The following is a 19,719-nucleotide window of genomic DNA, read 5'->3' as shown; positions in this document are numbered from 1 at the left end:
GTTCAGGACAGTCAAAACCAAAAGGGATTGTGAAGAACTACAAAAAGATTTCACCAAACTGAGTGATTGGGCAGCAAAATGGCAAATGAAATTTAATGTGGGTAAAGTGTAAGGTAATGCACATTGGAAAAAATAACCCAAATTACACGTACAACATGATGGGGTCAAATTTAGCTACGACAGATCAGGAAAGGGATCTTGGAGTTATAGTGGATAGTTCTCTGAAGACATCCACTCAGTGTGCAGTGGCAGTTAGTGAAGCAAATAGGATGTTAGGAATTATTAAAAAAGGGATAGAGAATAGGACAAAAGATATCAGACTTCGCCGATATAAAACTATGGTACGCCCACATCTTGAGTACTGTGTACAGATGTGGTCTCCTCACCTCAAAAAAGATATATTGGCATTAGAAAAGGTTCAGAAAAGGGCGACTAAGGTGATTAGGGGTTTGGAACGGGTCCCATAGGGGGAGAGGCTAGAGAGACTGGGACTTTTCAGCCTGGAAAAGAGGCGATTGAGGGGCGATATGATAGAGGTATATAAAATCATGAATGGTGTGGAGAAAGTGAACAGAGAAAAATTATTTACCTTTTCCCATAATACAAGAACTAGGGGACACCAAATGAAATTGATGGGTAGCAGGTTCAAAACTAATAAAAGGAAATTTTTCTTCACACAGTGCACAGTCAACCTGTGGAACTCCTTGCCGGAGGAGGCTGTGAAGTCCAGGACTCTATTAGGGTTTAAAAAGGAGTTCGATAAATTTTTGCAGGTTAGGTCCATAAATGGCTATTAGCCAGGGGTAAAGTATGGTGCCCTAGCCTTCAGTACAGGGGCAGGAGATGGATGGCAGGAGATAAATCACTTGATCATTGTCTTCTGTTCTCCTTCTCTGGGGCACGTGGCATTGGCCACTGTCGGCAGACGGGATACTGGGCTGGACGGACCTTTGGTCTGACGCAGTATGGCCGTTCTTATGTTCTTATGACTCGCCAGCACAGCTGTAGCTTTAAGGCCCAAACATGCAAAGACACATGAACAACTTTATAAGTGTGAGTAATCCCAATAAATTAATCTGATCTTTCCCTAGCCAGACACTGAAATTATTACACTTCAACGTTGGCCTCGTAGTGTTTGAGTTATGCATAGAAAACAGTGTGCAGGACTGAGAACTTAGTCACTTAACAGGAACTCCGTATTCTAGGTATTCTTGTTTTCTTTACTGAAAAAGCCATGTTTGTTTAAAAAGATGCTGCTAGCCATAGGCACAGACTGCTTTTAATACGTTAATAAGATATTTTCATATGTTAATAAATTGACAGTAAACGATCGTCATGTGAAATTGGCATAATTACTAACTGCTTCTAGAATCGAAGAGTTGTGTATGTGTTCTGCTACATAAATGAGCACAGCTGTATTGTGTCAGAACATGTTGTTCTTCATAAGTCAAACAGGCCTTAAAAGGATTTCCATTTTATCTCTAAGAACTTTATCACGTCTGAACACAGCGAAAAATTCACTCAAAATATTTGATCACTCAGAAGTCCCAGTGAAGTCAAGGGCTCGGTATGTTTGCTCTAACACAAACTGTGGAACTTGGTTTTTGCTCTATTAACCTCCACAACTTTTTATTCTTTTTTATAATTAAGCCAATAGCATAATTGTCTGTTTAACCTCTGCGTCACTAAAACGTCAAACTTTCCTGCCATAATTTCTTAATACGTTCCACATTAGCATAAATAGTACCAGTAACATAGATTAAAGTAGATGGAACTGAAAAGCAATTAAATAAGCATCCAAGTTATTAAAAGTTGACTAAAAGCTAATGTGTGGTCGACCAGGGATGCTGTGAAGACTAGCTCCATTTTTCATTTTTGCTTTAACTGTTATTTTGAAATCAGAAATCTATGCACAAATGCAGCAAATATATTTTCTAATTTCAGTGGAAAAGAGGTTAAGAACAGCAGTGATTTTTGCAAAACGAATTAGATTATACAAATCTTAAAGCAACTGAAATTGAGGGAGTACAACATTCACAGCTGTTTTCTTTTACTTTATGAATACTTAGACTAATAAGATATTTGAGCCAACATCGACATCAAATGCTACCATTTCCCCAAAGCATTTCAGAACTGGAACTGGGTAAGAAAGGAAACAAGCACCAAAATATAACCAGTTTCTCTTTTAAAACTAAGTGCCTGAAAGACAAATACATTTCCACTTTCAAACAATCCCCCGTACAGGCGAATTATATTTATTAACAACTTGATTGTGGCAATCCTGATATACCTCACTTAAAGCACATATTGAGAGAAATATAATTCTCAGTCAAACAGCTAACTATGGTTCAAAAATATTAAAATATTTAATTGTACATAGGTAGGTAATAACCCAGGCCAAATGAGACTGACTGAACATCTTGGGACTTAAGAAAATACCTGATTAAATTATACCACATTTGGTACAATCATACATTGCATAATCCTTCTGTTTTAATTTACTTCTGTTAGTATGTCCCAATATTTATAAATTGGTGCTTTAGCTTCTAGTACTGTACATATCCACATCTTCTGGGTTCGACTGACCATGGTCCATAAGCTTGGGGTCAAGCTTAAATTTTGTTGTCTTCATGACATCTGTTAAAGATATTAAAATGAAAACGATGATAATGGCATAAAACATTTCTTTAAAAAGCCAAATACTTCAGAAGTTACACAGACTGGTAATGTGACAATTCAAGCATTATAATAAAGTACTCTACATTACAGTTATAAATTAAACATAAAATACATTGGTAGGAATTGTGCAGGCAAGTTTTTGCAAAGCATTGAAAAATCCCATCGAGTAAGAAAAACATTTGAAAGACCTCCAGTCTCTGACAAACACACTACTAAACTGTTTTCACAATTACAAAATAATCTATTGAAGACCTGATCATGGCAAGCCCTAAACATTGGCAAAGGCAGAAGGTGCAGTGTTTAATGCTCTCCTTTACTCTATTACACCACTCTTCTGTTTCCTGAGGAAATAAGCTTTGCAGAGCTGCTACATCCCTCCCTCCTGCAGATGGGAAGTAACGACTGAGACAAACTGTGAAAGAGGTAGAATCTTAACTCTCTCTGCAATAGCACAGTTAGATCAACATACGGTGTGGCATTTGAAGTGACAGGATCTCAGTTTAGTACCTTTCCAGAGCAGTGTGGAAGACTGGGAAACGGACAGTGATTCAATCATTATGTCCCTCACAGCTGTTCTGGGGGAAGATGAACAAAGACAGGTTACTCACCGTAGTAACGGTGGTTCTTCGAGATGTGTCCCCGTGGGTGCTCCACAATAGGTGTCGGGCTTGCCCGGCGCCGCAGATCGGATCTTCCAAGCAGTTTCTGCCAGACCGCGCATGCGCCGGTGCGCGCCGCTCCCTTGCGAGCTCCTGGCCATGTGCGCGATCCGGTCCCCGCCAGTTCGTTGACCAACCGCCTCGGATGCCCCTGCAAAACACTAACAGAGATCCGAAGCGGGGAGGATGGGCGGGTAGTGGAGCACCCACGGGGACACATCTCGAAGAACCACCATTACTACGGTGAGTAACCTGTCTTTCTTCTTCGAGTGTCCCCGTGGGTGCTCCACAATAGGTGACTACCCAGCAGTAACCCAAGATAGGAGGTGGGTAATCGGATTATGTGCAGCTTGTCCTCGAGAGGACCGCTGTCGAGAGACGGGTATCCTCTTGGAATACCCTGTGAAGGGCGTAATGTTTGGTGAAGGTGTCGTAGGATGACCAGGTCGCCGCTCTGCAAATGTCTTTTAACGCAACGCCCTTGAAAAAGGCTGTTGATGCCGCCACCGCCCTAGTGGAATGAGCCCTGGGAGTGGCCAATAAAGGAGTCTTTTTGAGCTCGTAGCACATTTTTATGCAGGATACGATGTGCTTTGAGATTCTCTGCGAAGAGAGACCTTCTCCTTTCGATTTGGGAGCGAGGGAGACTAGGAGTCTATCCGTTTTCCGGAAGGACTTGGTCCTGTGTACGTAGAAGGCTAGCGCCCTCCTCACGTCCAGGAGGTGTAGGCGCGCCTCTTCGTTGGAGTTATGAGGCTTTGGATAAAACGAGGGTAGAACAATAGGTTCGTTAATGTGAAACTCAGAAGAAACTTTGGGAACAAAGGCTGGATGCAGCCGTATGGTTACCGCCTCCTTGGAAAAAACAGTGCAGGGTGGCGTTGCCATGACTGCCGCAAGCTCGCTCACCCTGCGAGCTGACGTAATTGCAAGAAGAAAGGTCGTCTTTATCGTAAGGAGGTGGAGGGGGACCGTGGCCAAGGGCTCGAACGGTGGTCCCATTAGCGCGGTAAGCACCAGGTCCAAGTTCCACGAAGGTGGAATCGGTTTCCGCGGGGGGTATAGGTTTACCAACCCTTTGAGGAACCTGGTAACCATAGGGTGGGCGAACACCATGTGCCCTTCCTCCTCGTGTCGGAACGCTGAAATGGCGGCAAGGTGGACCTTCAACGAGGATAGCGAGAGTCCTCCTCTCTTGAGGTCCAGTAAATACTCTAGTATTGTAGGTATAGGCACCGAAAGGGGGGCCAGCTGTTTGGTAGAACACCAAGCCATGAAGCGAGTCCATTTCTGCTTGTAGGTCTTCCTGGTGGAAGTCCTCCTGCTACTTTCTAGGACTTGCTGCACTTCCTCTGTGCATGTGCTTTCTAGGGAGCTGAGCCATGGATTAACCACGCTTGTAGTCGCAGGCTTTGGGGGTGCGGGTGTAATATGGACCCCTGGGCTTGCGTGAGCAGATCCGGCGCCACCGGAAGAGGCATCGGTGGACGGTCCGACATGCACAGGAGTAGGGGGAACCATTGCTGTTGATCCCACGTTGGGACTATCAGGATCATCCGGGCCCCTTCCCTCCTGGCTTTCTGCAAGACTTTGTGGATCAGCACTGTGGGAGGAAAAGCATAAAGCAGGGGGCCCCTCCACGGAATCGCGAACGCGTCCCCCAGAGACCCCCATCCCAGTCCTGCCCTGGAGCAGAATCGTGGGCACTTCTTGTTGTGCTGAGTGGCAAACAGGTCTATCTGGGGAAAACCCCATGCGTGGAAAATCGGCCGTAGCAGATCGGGACGGATCTGCCACTCGTGCGTGAGTGCAAAACGCCTGCTCAGCTGGTCTGCCTTCACATTGTGCGCGCCTGGTAAGTATGAGGCTTTCAAGATTATATTGTTGGCGATGCACCAGTTCCATAATCGGACTGCTTCCGCACATAAGGCATGGGATCGAGCTCCTCCTTGCCTGTTTATATAAAACATGGTGGAGGTATTGTCTGTACTGATCCCGACGACTTTGCCTTGTATATGGTCTGGAAAGTGTCTGCAGGCGTTGAACACTGCTCTGAGCTCCAGTATATTTATGTGCAGTGACCGCTCCGTGGATGACCACAGTCCTTGAGTCACCTCTTCGCCCATGTGCGCTCCCCACCCTATGAGGGAGGCATCTGTAGTGAGAAAAACCGATATTTGTGGATGGTGGAAGGGTACCCGTTAGCAAGTTCCTGGGGTTTACCCACCATTGCAGGGATTTGCGCACCTCCGCTGTGGGCGACACCACCCTGTGAATGGTGTGTACTGCCGGTTTGTATACGCTCGCCAGCCAGTGCTGCATGCTGCGCACGCGTAACCTGGCGTTCTGTACTACGAACGTCGCCGCTGCCATGTGGCCCAGCAGCTGTAAGCATGTCAAGACCGTCACCGTAGGGCTGAAGGTGATGACCTGCACGAGGGAGCCGATGGCCCGAAAGCGAGCCTCTGGTAGATATACTCTCGCTGTAATAGAGTTTATGCGAGCCCCTATGAACTCTATGTCCTGTGTGGGGTCTATTTTTGATTTTGCCAGATTGATAACCAGCCCGAGTGAAGAGAACGTGTTTGCTGTGACGCGTATCATGCGTAGTACCTCCCCCTTCGAGGCCCCTTTGAGCAGGCAGTCGTCCAGATACGGGAATATAAATACCCCCTGTCTGTGCAGGTAGGCTGACACCACTGCCAAGGTCTTGGTGAAGACTCTGGGGGCCGAGGAGAGGCCAAACGGTAGGACCTTGTATTGGAAATGTTCGTTGCCTACCATGAACCGGAGGAATCGCCGGTGAGCCGGATGGATAGTTATGTGGAAGTACGCGTCTTGTAAATCGAGGGCTGCGAACCAGTCTCCATCGTCCAGTGCTGTAAGGATGGAGGCGATTGTGATCATCCGAAAGCGTTGCTTGCGCAGGTACCGGTTGAGGCCGCAAAGATCTAAGATGGGCCTCCAGCCTCCTGTCTTTTTCTCCGTGAGGAAGTACCTCGAGTAGAACCCTTTTCCTTGCAGTTGCTCCGGCACTCTTTCCACTGCCCCTATGAGCATGAGATGGTCTACCTCCTGCTTGAGCCTCGCTACATGGGAGGCCTCCTGGAGGTGGGGCCTGGGTGGAGGTCGTGGTGGTGGGAGCGACTGGGAGGGGATGGCGTACCCCGTGGCTATGATCTCCAGCACCCATTTGTCTGTGGTGATCCTTTGCCACTGGTCGTAGAATGGTCGGAGGCGATGGTGGAATAGCCGCTTCGGATGACCTTGTGCGATGGTAGTGATGGCGCAGCCCTGGATCTGTGTGTCAAACTTGTGGCCTTTGGCCCTGCCCCGAGGACGCACGGCTCTGTTGTGAACGTCGCCTGGGAGTTCTGTACTGCTGGTGCTGTTGATGTCGCCCTTGCTCGTAACCCCTGTGGTACTGGGGATGCTGTTGCTGGTACTGGTACCGTCTTTGTTGAGGGTAGTACTTTTTCTTTCTGTATGGAGGGGTGTAAATCCCCAGGGTCCTAAGTGTGGCTCTTGAATCTTTACTGGAATGAAGGACCGAGTCAGTTGATTCAGCAAACAGCTTCTGCGAGTCGAAGGGAAGGTCAACTATCTTTGCCTGCAGATCCCTCGGTATACCCGAAGTCTGGAGCCAGGACTCCCTTCGCATCACCACTGCCGTAGCTGTGGAACGTGCTGCTGTGTCCGCAACGTCCAGGGCGATCTGAACTCCCGTCCTCGAGGCCGCGTAGCCTTCTTGCACGATGGCCTTGAGCACCGGCTTCTTGTCCTCTGGAAGCGAGTCCATGAGGGAGGTTAACCTAGTATAGTTGTCGAAATTATGATTCGCTAAATGCGCTGCGTAATTTGCCATTCGCAACATTAGAGTGGAGGAGGAGTAGACCTTTCTGCCGAACAGCTCTAGCTTCTTGGCATCTTTGTCTGTTCCCCCTGTCCTGAATTGAGATGTCTTTGATCTTTGTTGCGACGACTCCACCACCAAGGAATTTGGCTGTGGGTGGCTGAACAGGAACTCCATGCCCTTCGCCGGCACGAAGTATTTCTTATCCGCTCTCTTGTGGACAGGCGGAATAGTCGCAGGGGTCTGCCATATCATAGTGGCTGACTCCAAGATTGCTTCATCAAGCGGTATTGCTATTTTGGAGGAGGCCGGAGGTCTCAGATTTTTGAGGAGCTTATGGTGTTTTTCTTGCACCTCTGCTGTCTGGATGCCTTGCGTGAAGGCCACCCTCTTAAAAAGCTCTTGAAATTGTTTGAGATCGTCCGGGGGATGGACGTCCCCCGGGGCCGTAGCCTCGTCTGGGGAGGAGAGCGAGGAACCGCTGGGGTACGCCTCTCTGGACCCTTCTGGTTCCTGTTGGTGATGGTACACCCTCTCACTAGAGGTTTGCGAGGGAAAATCTCGGGGTTCCATAACCAGTCGCCCCTGAGATGCTTGAGTCTCTGTCCCCGGTCGCAATTGCCCTCGGGGATATGCGATCGTCTGTGGGGATCTTTCCCTAGTAGATTGCCGGTGGTGTCTATGCCCCGCGTGATAGGGGCGACCATGGCAGTATAGGCACTGTTCTTGGGAAGGTGACCTAGACCACTCCCTTGGTGCATACCCTCTGCGTCTGGGGGAGCGAGATCGTCGAGAGATCTGGGACACAGGAGAGAGCGATTTTGAGAAGTATTTCAGCGGTTCAAACCCCAGGAAGGGTGAAGGTGGTCCCAGCCAGGGTGAGGCTGGTTGCAAAAATGGAGAAGGGGGCTCAAGGTAGGCTAGGGGGGACCCCTGCCTTCTGGTTGGAGTCTACAACAAAAGCGGAGGGCTGAGAGAAAGCAACTCCACAGCCCTGTCTGGAGAGGGGCTGCGGTGCCTCGTCTTGTGTGCAGCCTTCCCCCTCCCTTGAGGAGGTAACTCCGCCCCTTGGCGCGTAGGGGATCTCTGCCCCGTCTGCGCCGTGCTCGGCACGCTCGAGAGCGGTGCCGCACGTGCGGTGTCCTCCGGTGCCTGCAGGCTGCGTGCCTGCGCGCTCTGCACCACCGGTTCCCCGGGGGTCGGTGCCGCTGCTTGCGGTGCCGCCGGTACCGGCGTTTGTTTAGCCGCCGCCCTGCCTGCGGTGCGGGGCGGCTGCTTGATTATCGGAGGCTGAGCCGCTTCCACGTGGCTCTCCGTGCCGCCGCCGATCAGCTGTTGCTGCGGCTGGGGGCTGCTCGCTCCTCCCGTCCCGCTCGCTGTTGCTGCCAGCAGGGATCGGGCTGGGGAGGCTTTCCTCTGTTTTTGCGCTGATGGGGTGAGGGAGGCAGCTTTCCTTTTATGGGCCCCGGAGGGTCCCTCCTGCTGCGGCCGCTCCAGCACGTCCGGCTGGAGGGCCTTGTCGAAGAGCAGCATTTTAAGCCGCATCTCCCTGTCCTTCCTTGCTCTGGCTGTTAGTTTTGCACAGAAGGAGCATTTCTGTGTAACATGGGACTCCGCAAGGCACCTTATGCATAGACTGTGCCCATCAGACGCTGGCATTGCCTCTCGGCAGGACTCACATTTCTTAAATCCTGAAGAGGACATTGTTGGTGAGTCTTTCAGTTGTTAACGGGTACTTAGCACCTTCTCTGTGCTGTTTTCCCCTTCTCTGATGGCCTGCCGCAGCAGGAGGGCTGATGGCCCTAGGCTCCTGGCCTCCGGCGCTTGTTGCTGGGACTGGACTGAATGCCGTCCCACTTGCTGTTTGTTTGTTTGGTTTTTTTTTTGAAAAATAACAACCGGCTAACTTGCAGTAGCCTAAGAACTTGAAAACTTTAAGAAAACTTTAAAGAAAAAACAGTTAAAACCATTGAATACGCTAACTTGGCCTTAGCCTAGTTCGGATTCCGTCTGCAGCCGACGGCGGTTAAGAGGAACTGGCGGGGACCGGATCGCGCACATGGCCAGGAGCGCGCAAGGGAGCGGCGTGCGCTGGCGCATGCGCGGTCCCGCAGAAACTGCTTGGAAGATCCGATCTGCGGCGCCGGGCAAGCCCGACACCTATTGTGGAACACCCATGGGGACACTCGAAGAAGAACTCACTGTGACACACTATGAGTTAGGGTGTGTCTATACTTACTGGGGATTTGATGTCCCACGACTGATCTGCTGGAGTTTGATTTTGCCACATCAGTGAAGATGCGGTAAAAATCACTTTCTCTGAGCTCAGCCACTGTCCTGGTAACTCCATGGTCCCACATGGAAAAAGGGACATCAGCATGAGCCCGAAGAGCCCTGATCTATACCTGGGAACAAAAGTCAACCCTGATACCTTGATTCTAGCTATGCTAAATGTGTGGCTAGAGTTGCATATCTGGGATCTACTTTGACCCCTAGTGTAGTGTAGATCATAGATTATCTGGACCTAAATTAATGCATAAATTCACCCACTTATATTTACGAAATCACAAATATAGACTATTAAAACGTGGAAGCAACATACATAGTGCAAGGAGGTGAGGCACAGGGGATGCCTTGTATGAAGTGACCCTCCCAAACAATGTGTAGAATTTATAGGAAGTGAAATCCATTAACCCATCAGAGTCAATCTGCTGGCTCTACTGGGGACACAGAATGACTTCTACCTTCGATGTGGTGAAAACAGGAAAAACTCTTTCTTCCACTTTTAAACTTCTATAGGTATGTCTGTTTAACTGAAAGGAAAAGTTGGGCTGAAGGGATTGAGCAAATTATGTAAAGAGAGACCCAATTATTTCACAAATAAAAAAAAAAGGAAAAATAAAGGAGAAAGGGGATAAAAAAGGAGTAATATATTAAAGGGTGTGCAGAGTGGGTGTTACCCTGGGTCTCCTGGTGCCAAATGACAAAGTAAACAGGAATGTACAAGATTACAAGACTCCTAGTTCCAATCCATACCATATTTAACAAAGCAAGACATTTAAAATCCCTACTCAAAGCTTGAATAGTAACAGAGAGATAGCCGTGTTAGTCTACATACTATCAAAACAAAAAAGCAGTCCAGTAGCACTTTAAAGGCTAACAAATTAATTTATTAGGTCATGCGCTTTCGTGGGACAGACCCACTTCTTCAGACCATAGCCATACCAGAACAGGCTCAATATTTAAGGTACAGAGAACCAAAAATAGTTATCAGGGTTGACAAATCAGAAAAAATTATAATCAAGGTGGACAAATCAGAAGCGAAGAGGGGGCCATAGGAGGGGGAAAAGGTCAAGAGTCAGATAAAAGAAAGTATGTAAAAGAGTCCATATAATGGCCCAGGTAATTGGCATCCTGGTTCAAACCATGTGTTAATATGTCAAATTTGAATGTAAGAGAGAGACTGGCACTGTCTCTTTGCTGTCAAGTATTGGAGGGGTAGCCATGTTAGTCTGGATCTGTAACAGCAACGAAGGGTCCTGTGGCACCTTATACACTAACAGAAACGTTTTGAGCATGAGCTTTCGTGAGCACAGACTCACTTCATCAGATGCTGGTCTTGGAAATCTGCAGGGCCAGGTATAAATAAGCCAGAGCAAGGGTGGGGATAACAAGGTTAGCTCAGTCAGCAAGGGTGAGGCTTACTACCAGCAGTTGATCTGGAGGTGTGAACACCAAGGGAGGGGAAGCTGCTTCTGTATTTAGCCAGCCATTCGCAGTCTTTGTTTAAGCCTCCACCTCCAGATCAACTGCTGGTAGTAAGCCTCACCCTTGCTGACTGAGCTAACCTTGTTATCCCCACCCTTGCTCTGGCTTATTTATACCTGGCCCTGCAGATTTCCAAGACCAGCATCTGATGAAGTGAGTCTGTGCTCACGAAAGCTCATGCTCAAAACTTTTCTGTTAGTCTATAAGGTGCCACAGGACCCTTCGTTGCTGTCTCTTTGCTGGTGACTCTCAAAGTTGTTTTACTCAAAGCTTGTGTCACATCTGTGATCACTGTGGTATATTCATACAGATAATATGTAAGGAGTTATGCAGATATACACAACCAGGTCTTAGGTCTGTGAGCTGGGCCTGGTCACTAAGTTTCTTTCAGGCAGAGATGCCGATCTACGTGTCTGGCTTGATAGGACTTAATATTGCATGCTTTTCAATAAAAAAAAATCTGCAGTCTGATCAAGGGATGCAAAGTCTGGAGGGGAGATTGTAGACAGGAGAAAAAATTACAAACAGCAAGGATTAATCTATTTCCAGATGAAGACAATGGATCACTGAACATGCCTTAAGGTGCACCCTATTATGCTTCACGTAGGCTGACAAGGTTTCTGCACCATGAAAAAAGGATCACAAGTCTGGCTGAAAAATGCTGTAAAGACTTTGAGATGAGCTAAACATTTGACACAGGGGTGTTTTGTTAATTATATCTAGGCTCTAAAATGCATGTTAGGATTTTATTTTATTTGTAACCATTTGTTTCCAATATTCTATCACTTGAATCTTTTCTCTTTGTTAAATAAACATCTTGCTTTTATCATAAACACACCTAAATGTTGTATGTTAAGTGGAGCTGTGACAGGGTATAACTGGTAAACAGGGGTTTATTTTTTTCTTGGGGAGCAGAGAACCTGAGAATTTTATCCACTGGGTCAGGAGACGGGCACTCCAAGGAGAGGCTCAGAGAACTCAGAGGCTGTAGTGTGGCTATCATGAATCTGTACAGGAAGAGCGGGGCCTGCAGAGTTCCAGAAGGCAGGACTTGTGGTGTGATAGGCAGAACCACAGGAATCACAGACCAAGCTTCCTCACACAGAGGAAAGGTGATAGCAAGGAGCCTCAAAACCACAGTACCTCCTGGAATGTAATAGGCATAGAAACAATCAACAAAAAATCACCTTAATAGCAAGCTCCTAACATGGTATGTTTGTTTGTATAAGGACAGATAGGCACGCACAAAAAGTGATGAAGACATTGAAAGAACTTAATATTTTCAAATTAAAATTCATATTATTGGTGGCAGGGAAGGCTGCTTTATTAAAGTAATACCACTTTTCTTTATTACTAGGGAATGATTGTTACTAACAGAAGGACATGATAATTTCACTTAAATGTCACTATATGGATATAGCTGTTCATTATGAACACACACAAAGATTTTTCATTATCAGCAAACTACATTTTATAGAGTTTACCATATTTTCTAAAGTTAAATTTGATAGCGCAGGCATGCAAGAGTTGCTTTAAAAAAACAGAATAATGAAAAGTAAAATAATTTATAATTCACTCAAGTTGACGCTAATTTGAATTTCATACCTGAGATGACATTTGGCACTTTGATTTCTGCTAGCAAAGGCACTGGATCTTTTGAATTCTGAGTCTTCATTACAGGAGAATATGTTACAGCAAGCTGCTTTGACTTAACCTCAGATTCAGAAATTGTCTGAAGAATCTCTGCACTTTTTTGATCCCTTACAGCTGGTTCCAGAACTTGTTGCAGATGTGAGCCTGGCTAAATTGCAAATGAAATCAACCAAACAAAATAGAACAATATTTAAGTGTATATTTATTATATCGTTGATAAAGGAAATTATAAAAGGAACTGTCAACTATTAATAAATTATTTCTAAATATGTATTTTGTATAAAGTTTCACACTGGATACACAGAAATATGCCAGAAGAAATTAGCATACTATAAGTTGACCCTTCCTGGTTAGGCATCCTCACGACCTGACTCGTCCCAAATCAGGCAACATTCCAGATCAAGCGAGGTCTATGCCAACCCCTCTGCTCCTGGTGGCTGAAGGGCTCTGCTCTTCCTGTCCCATTACTCCTGGCTGCTAGGGTTCTGGTATACCCCTCCCGGCCATCTGCTACAAACTTCTGCTTCCCCCAGGACTCCTTTCTTCCTTAGTCAACCAATCTCCTGGCTCCAGCCTTTTGGTTTTACCTCATGAGTGTTTCAATCCTGAACAACCACAGGGCACTGATAATGCTGGATTAAGAGTATTGCCAGACTAGAGAAATCTAGATTACTTCATGTCAGATTCAAATAACTGAAAATATTCCCTAATGACGTTGAGATTATCTGCATAACAATAGGCACCGCAATAAAGGGACAGAAGACACATTTTTAAATTCTGTCCAGATAAAAGGAACTTCAAATTTGGCTCTATTGAAGCTTGTTGAACGGTTGATAAATTCTGCGATACCACTTTTCATCAAAGATTCTCAAAGGCTTTACTAAGAAGTGTGCAGGTCATTATCTCCCTTAAAGATAGGGAAACAACAAGGTTAAAGCAATAAGTGATGTACAGGACAACTGCCAGCCTTTCCAAAATTACCAAGAGACCAGGAGCTTGAATTATCACTAACCACTTACATCAACATAACAAACATCTGCAGATTATTCTTGATTACTGATGAACAGCTATTTAGTTTAAAAAACAAACAAACAAACTTTATTTAGTAACAAGTCTCAGGCAAGGTCTACATAAAAGGGGAAGGACGAATAAAGATATGTTAATTACATAGCTGGAGTTGACATAACTTAATTTGAGCTTCCACTCCAGTCAAATTTCTCTTAATTCTAATGGGAGACAGGCATACTAATACTGACAGGGTCACCCTGTGAGTTCAATTTCATGCATCTCTACCAGGCACACTAATTTGAAAACTGGAAGATTGACTATGGCAGCGTCGAGACTCCTGGCAGTGAAGACATACCCTTAGAGGGGTAGCCATCTCAGTCTGTAACTTCAAAAGCAACAAGCCGTCTTGCGGCACCTTTGAAACTAACACATTTATTAGGTCATTAGCTTCTGACAAAGTGGATTTTACCCATTAAAGTTATACAACTGGGAACATCTCACCCTTTCTGAACCAATTTTTTTTTAAAATGTTCTGTTTGTAAAAATATTGCTTTCAACTTTTAATCCTAATTCAGGAATTTTCTTTCTAAACCATTGAAGTATCAGCATTTATCTCAGGCTATATAGTTCAATTTTTGCTCCGATCTTTATTATTTATTTTAATATAACCGTATGCTCATAGTTTTTTTTTTTAAACTGTGAAATAGCATTCACAATACTTATGCTTCCAAAGTAAGTCAAATTCATGAATACCTGGAGTCACAGAAAACAATGGTAAATCTATATATTTTAGTTATTAAAAATAAATGTTTTATTTTACGCTTTTTAACTGCAATAAAGTAGGTGTGTTCTGGCCAGCCACATTTCTTATAAATTGTCACTGTGTTTTGGTTCTCTGCTTATACAGTACCTAGCACAACAGAGTCCTGGTCCCAGATTGTGACTCATGGTCCAAGACTGAGATTCCTAAGGGCTATACAATACAAATAATAAATAACAGCAATGAAGTATGAGGACCTTTGTGTTTTGAAACACACTTGATAGTGATATTGAATAGTATCAAACACACCTGTATCTTTTTGCTTACATTTGCATTTCAAAAACAAGTGAAAAGTATTGAAATGAATGACTAATTGATTATTCCTTTGAAAACCTACCTTGATATCTTCTTCCTGTGTGAGTATCACTTCTTGCATAGAGGAGTTTTTTGTCCACAGTGATCCTATTGCTTCATAAGTTCGATGGCTTGCAGCATATATTTTTTTCCCCGTTACCTATTTTAATTAGTTAAAATGTAGTATTTGAACAAGAAGCTTTACAAATGGTAAGGTTCAAAGAACACTTCAAATAAAGCAAATGTTCGGTTGTAATAAACTATATTAGTATCAACACTGAAAGACAAAACGTCTGCATTTCACAAATTTGATGCATCTCAGATCCCTCTTCACTCCCAATCTTATATTATGAATCATGTTTAAACTGGTATTGTAAATTTGCTGCAGTTCATTTACACAAAATGGAATTAAAATTTAATCAGATTTGGTTTCAATAAAGGAATGAATGAGGCTGGAACTGCAAGAGAAGTCAGACATACCACAAGCTTGAAACAAAAACAAGATTCATTTTACCTAGACTTTGGATTTATGCTTTAAGCACAGTTAAAAAACAAAAAACAAATCACATGGTGAGGAAAGATACTACCAAAAAATAAAAGGACCTGACCGTAATTAGTGAACTGGTAGAAATCTACAGATGAAGTTCTTACCTAGCATATTTATAGAAGGAAGTTACCATATTAGAATAGCCTTTATGACACATAAATAAGTGACTAAGTACATCTTACAAAACAAAAAAGCAGTCAAGTAGCACTTTAAAGACTAACAAAATAATTTATTAGGTGAGCTTTCGTGGGACTCATCCACTTCTTCAGATCATAGCCATACCAAAACAGACTCAATATTTGAGGCACAGAGAGCCAAAAACAGTAATCAAGGTTGACAAATCAGAATAAAATGATCAAGGTGAGCAAATCAGAGAGTAGAGGGGTAGAAGGGAAGGGAGGTTACGAATTAGATTAAGCCAAGTATGCAAACAAGCCCCTATAGTGACTCAGAAAATTCCCATCCCCGTTCAAACCATGTGTGAATGTGCCAAATTTGAATATAAAAGAGAGTTGGGCAGTCTGCCTTTCGAGTGGTGTGAAAATTTTTCTTCTATAACACGCAAACTCTTAAGTCATTAACAGAATGGCAAACTCCATTAAAATGTTGACTAACTGGTTTGTGGATGAGGAGTGTTTTTTATGTTTGTTTTGTGCCCATTAACTCTTTGTCTAAGGGAGTCTGAAGTCTGTCCAATATACAAAGCATCTGGGCATTGTTGGCACATGATGGCATATATGTTAGTTGAGGAACATGAGAATGTGCCTGTGATTCTGTGAATAACCTGGTTACGTCCAGTGATGGTATTTCCAGAAAAGATATGTGGACGAAGCTGGCAGCGGGCTTTGTTGCAAGGAAAGGTTCCAGGATTGGTATTCCTGCGGTATAGACTGTGGGTGTTGGTGAGAATCCTCATAAAGTTGGGAGGTTGTCTGTAGGAGAGAACAGGCCTGTCACCTAAGGCCTTCTGGAGTGTGGCATCCTGATTAAGGATAGGTTGTAGGTCTTTAATAATTTGTTGCAGTGGTTTGAGTTGAGGGCTGTAGATGATGACCACTGGTGTTCTGTTCTTGGCTTTTTTGGGCCTATCTTGGAGTAGCTGGTCTCTGGGTATTCATCTGGCCCTGCTGATTTGTTTTTTATTTCTCCTGGTGGGTAATTCAGGTTTATGAATATTTGGTAAAGATCTTCTCTTTTTTGGTCTCTGTCAGTTGGATTAGGGCTTGACTGTAAACAATGGATCTAGGTATGTGTGCAGGATGGAAGCTAGAAGGGTGTAGGTAAGTATAGCACACCCTGCATACATAAGTATATCCTGAGTGTATATATGAGTATTTGGGCCAGGGCAGGGTAATTAAGCTTGTAGGAGTTTGCAAGAGATTAAATATTTGGCATTTAGTAATGAGTATTGGACCAGGCCCATAGAGTACTATTAGGCCGTGTCTACACGAGCCCCCTTCTTTTGGGAGGGGCACGTTAATGAGGGAGTTTGAAGGATCTTAATGAGGTGTTGCCATGAATATGCAGTGCCTCATTAGCATAATGGCGGCCACGGCGATTTGAAAGTGCCGCTTTTGAATTGTGTGCTGACCGTGTAGCTGGGGGCCTTTCAAAACTCCCCCAGTCTTTGAAAGCCCCTTCTTCCCATTTGTTTTGGTCAGCGTGCAAGTCGAAAGTGGCACTTGCAAATCGCTGTGATCACCATTTTATTACACGGCCCTGCAGTTCACACAAGGGCATGAATGGCATCATTCAGCAGTATGCTGCGCTGTGAATCTCTTGTGTGGATGCTGCAAGTGTGGACCAAAAGATTCCTAATCTGCATAAATGTAATCCTCTTTAGACAAGACAGATGTTAACGTGAACAAGGAACCTTTGGGTTTGCTCCCACAGGCTACATCTACACTGCAGCCTTATTTCACAGTATTTGTAACTGCTATTTTGAAATAATGCACCCACTCATGAAATCTATTTCAAAATAGTGTTTTGCTATTTCAAAATAGAGCGCCCACACCTACTGAATGCTGAACTGGGTTTAAGCCCACCTGGAAGCAGTTCTGGCAGGCTGATGCAGGTCAGCAGTTGCTTCTTGTAGCTGCTGCTTGAAGCTATCTGAGGTTCCTGATTAAAGGGACACTCCTCCCCTCCACTCTCCAGGCTGCCCTTTCTCAAGTTTTCCCGCTTGCTTGCCAAGAATTTAATAGGAGTTGTGGCTAAATCCCTTGAATTTTTAATAGAATGGTACTCTGCTCCACTTTACAGCTTGCAACCTCACCATAATCAGACATAAAGGTAATGCTCAGCTAAGATTTCTAAGTCTGATCATTTCTCAAAATGGTTCAGTAAAACTGTCCTTGATACCTAGATTTGACTTTTACTTGATCACAGAGCTAAGTGCTCTTTTACTGCAAAAATTTTGCAAAGAAATACAGATTTGAGAGACTATATGTAGAAATATCCAAGCAGCAAAAAGAGCATTACAAAACAATATAAGCTTTTTCAATTAAAAAAAATATTGTTTTGAAGCTCAAGAAGTAAATGGTTGTCTCTAATCTCTCTCCATCTAAATGTAATAGAAAAACAATCGAATAAACCAAATCATATATGCAAAAATCTAAGTGCAATACATTTTCCACATGACTAGCAAAAGCTATACTGATCAATATTTTAATTAGCTAGACAGCAAGGAAGCTTCAAGGTGGCAGTCACAAGAACATAACAAGGGGCACTTCCTGTTTCAAATAAATCCAGCAGTGGATATACACTCATGCCTCGCTATACGAGCACAATTGGTTCCCAACTTTCTGCTCATAAGCAAAAACTTGTAAGAGGGAGACTAAATTCCTATTAGAATACATGTAAAAGTCTCTAATTGGTTCCTAAGGGCTCCTAACACGGGGAAGGAGTGGCAGCAGGTGGCACTGCTTTCAAAGGATAAATTAACCTTGGGTTGGGGAGAGTTAAAGGCTGGGGGCAGTCTGGGGCCATGAACAGGAAGGAGGATTAAATTCTGGTGGGTGGTTCAGGCTGCGGAGGGGGGCGGTACAGGTAGCGGGGGGGGGTCTGGCTGTGGGGCTGACAAGAGGGTTTGGTTGCTGAGGTTTGGGGCCGCGGGGGGTTTGTGTGCCAGGCTGTGGGTCCAGCAGAGGGGTCTGGCTGCGAAGCCGGTTAGGCTGCCACAGTATGGGGCTGTGGGGCTGGCAAGGGGTCTGGCTGCAGGGCCAGTTATGCTGCTGTGGTATGGGGCCACAGGGCTGGCGGAGGGTCAGGCTGCAGGGCCGTTCAGGCTGTGGGGCTGGCGAGGGAGGGCTGGCTGCAGTGGGTTGGGGCTCAGGGGTTGGTGGCGGTGGGGGGGGGTGAGTTAGACTATCGGGGGTTGGAGCCGCGGGGAGTGGGTAAGGCTTGTATTAGCTGTGGGGAGTTCACTCGTTGAGTGAACTAAAAGGAGGTGCATGTGTCCCTCTTTTAAGCAAGTACTCGTAATAAAGTACTCGTTTAATGAGGGATGAGTGTACATTAAAAGAAATCTTCAGAAATGTCAGATGTATACCAATTGGGTAGCTTCTTTGAAATTTTCTGTTAATTAAAAATTTAATTATATAGTATCAAAAATTAAACTCTCCATTCTCCAAGCAAGAATTAAATAGGGAAAACAGCACAAAATTGGGCAAGCAAATTCAACCATTTTGTTTGTTTTTGGTCATATAGTTAACAGCTGCAACACATCACATGCACATCGGCTGTTTCTATGCATGCCACTTTCTCCAAAAGTGGCATGCTAATAAACATCCCAAGATATGCTAATGAGGCATGTATGTAAATCCCCGGCACCTCATTAGCATAATGTCACATGATTTGGAGTCCAGAAGATGTGCTTCCCAACTCCAAAATGGACTTCGTGCTTCTACATGATGTTTTGGAGTCCAGAAGCGCATCTTCTGGACTCTAAATCATGTGACCTTATGCTAATGAGGCACCAGGAATTTATATATGCACCTCATTAGCATATTTCTGGACATTTATTAGCATGCCACTTTTGGAGAAAGTGGCATGTGTAGAAACAGCCATTATGAATAAACTGATGCCAGCTCAATAACTCTGGAAATTATATATTGCAGAAAAGTTGTAACATTTCAGTCTCTCACCTTAAATATTAAAATTATATTTTCACAGTATGCAAAAAACAAAATAAAACTTACCTTGGCAGTTACTACTGATTGAGCTGGGTAACAAACAGATACTGCTAAAGTGGCAAGTCCCAGTGGATAAGCAATTTTCTTAAATCTAGAACCTGTGTAAGCCACACAAATAGTTTAAATGGGTACTAGGTACAAATGAAACATTGTACTGGATAGCTATGTAATTTGAACCTCAGACTCTTGGCAACTACCTACATGAAAATCTAATGCAGTTGTGACTGTTGCAGAGTCAGGGTCTG

The 19,719-nt window shown here is 44.6% G+C and overlaps 1 protein-coding gene across 3 annotated transcripts in view; it reads right to left on the bottom strand.

Moving 5' to 3' along the window:
* Nucleotides 1–1,261: 1,261 nt before the first annotated feature.
* Nucleotides 1,262–19,719, bottom strand: part of APOOL (apolipoprotein O like) — a 65,898-nt gene continuing 47,440 nt past the window's right edge. For 2 of the 3 annotated variants that reach the window (XM_075008217.1, XM_075008218.1), the window contains exons 6-9: nt 19,481–19,572; nt 14,778–14,894; nt 12,565–12,760; nt 1,262–2,637 (exon numbers count right to left, since the gene is read on the bottom strand). In XM_075008217.1, coding sequence (XP_074864318.1) covers nt 2,540–2,637; nt 12,565–12,760; nt 14,778–14,894; nt 19,481–19,572 — 503 coding nt within the window. In that variant the 3' untranslated portion in view covers nt 1,262–2,539. Of the gene's footprint in view, nt 2,638–3,186; nt 3,255–12,564; nt 12,761–14,777; nt 14,895–19,480; nt 19,573–19,719 lie in introns of all 3 variants that reach the window. The other variant, XR_012647392.1, reaches the window with a different exon arrangement.

Source organism: Carettochelys insculpta, chromosome 13, assembly GCF_033958435.1.
Source record: "Carettochelys insculpta isolate YL-2023 chromosome 13, ASM3395843v1, whole genome shotgun sequence".
Classification (NCBI taxonomy): Eukaryota; Metazoa; Chordata; order Testudines; family Carettochelyidae; genus Carettochelys; species Carettochelys insculpta.
Note: the sequence above shows the minus strand (reverse complement) of the source record. Positions and strands in the feature narration are given on the sequence as shown.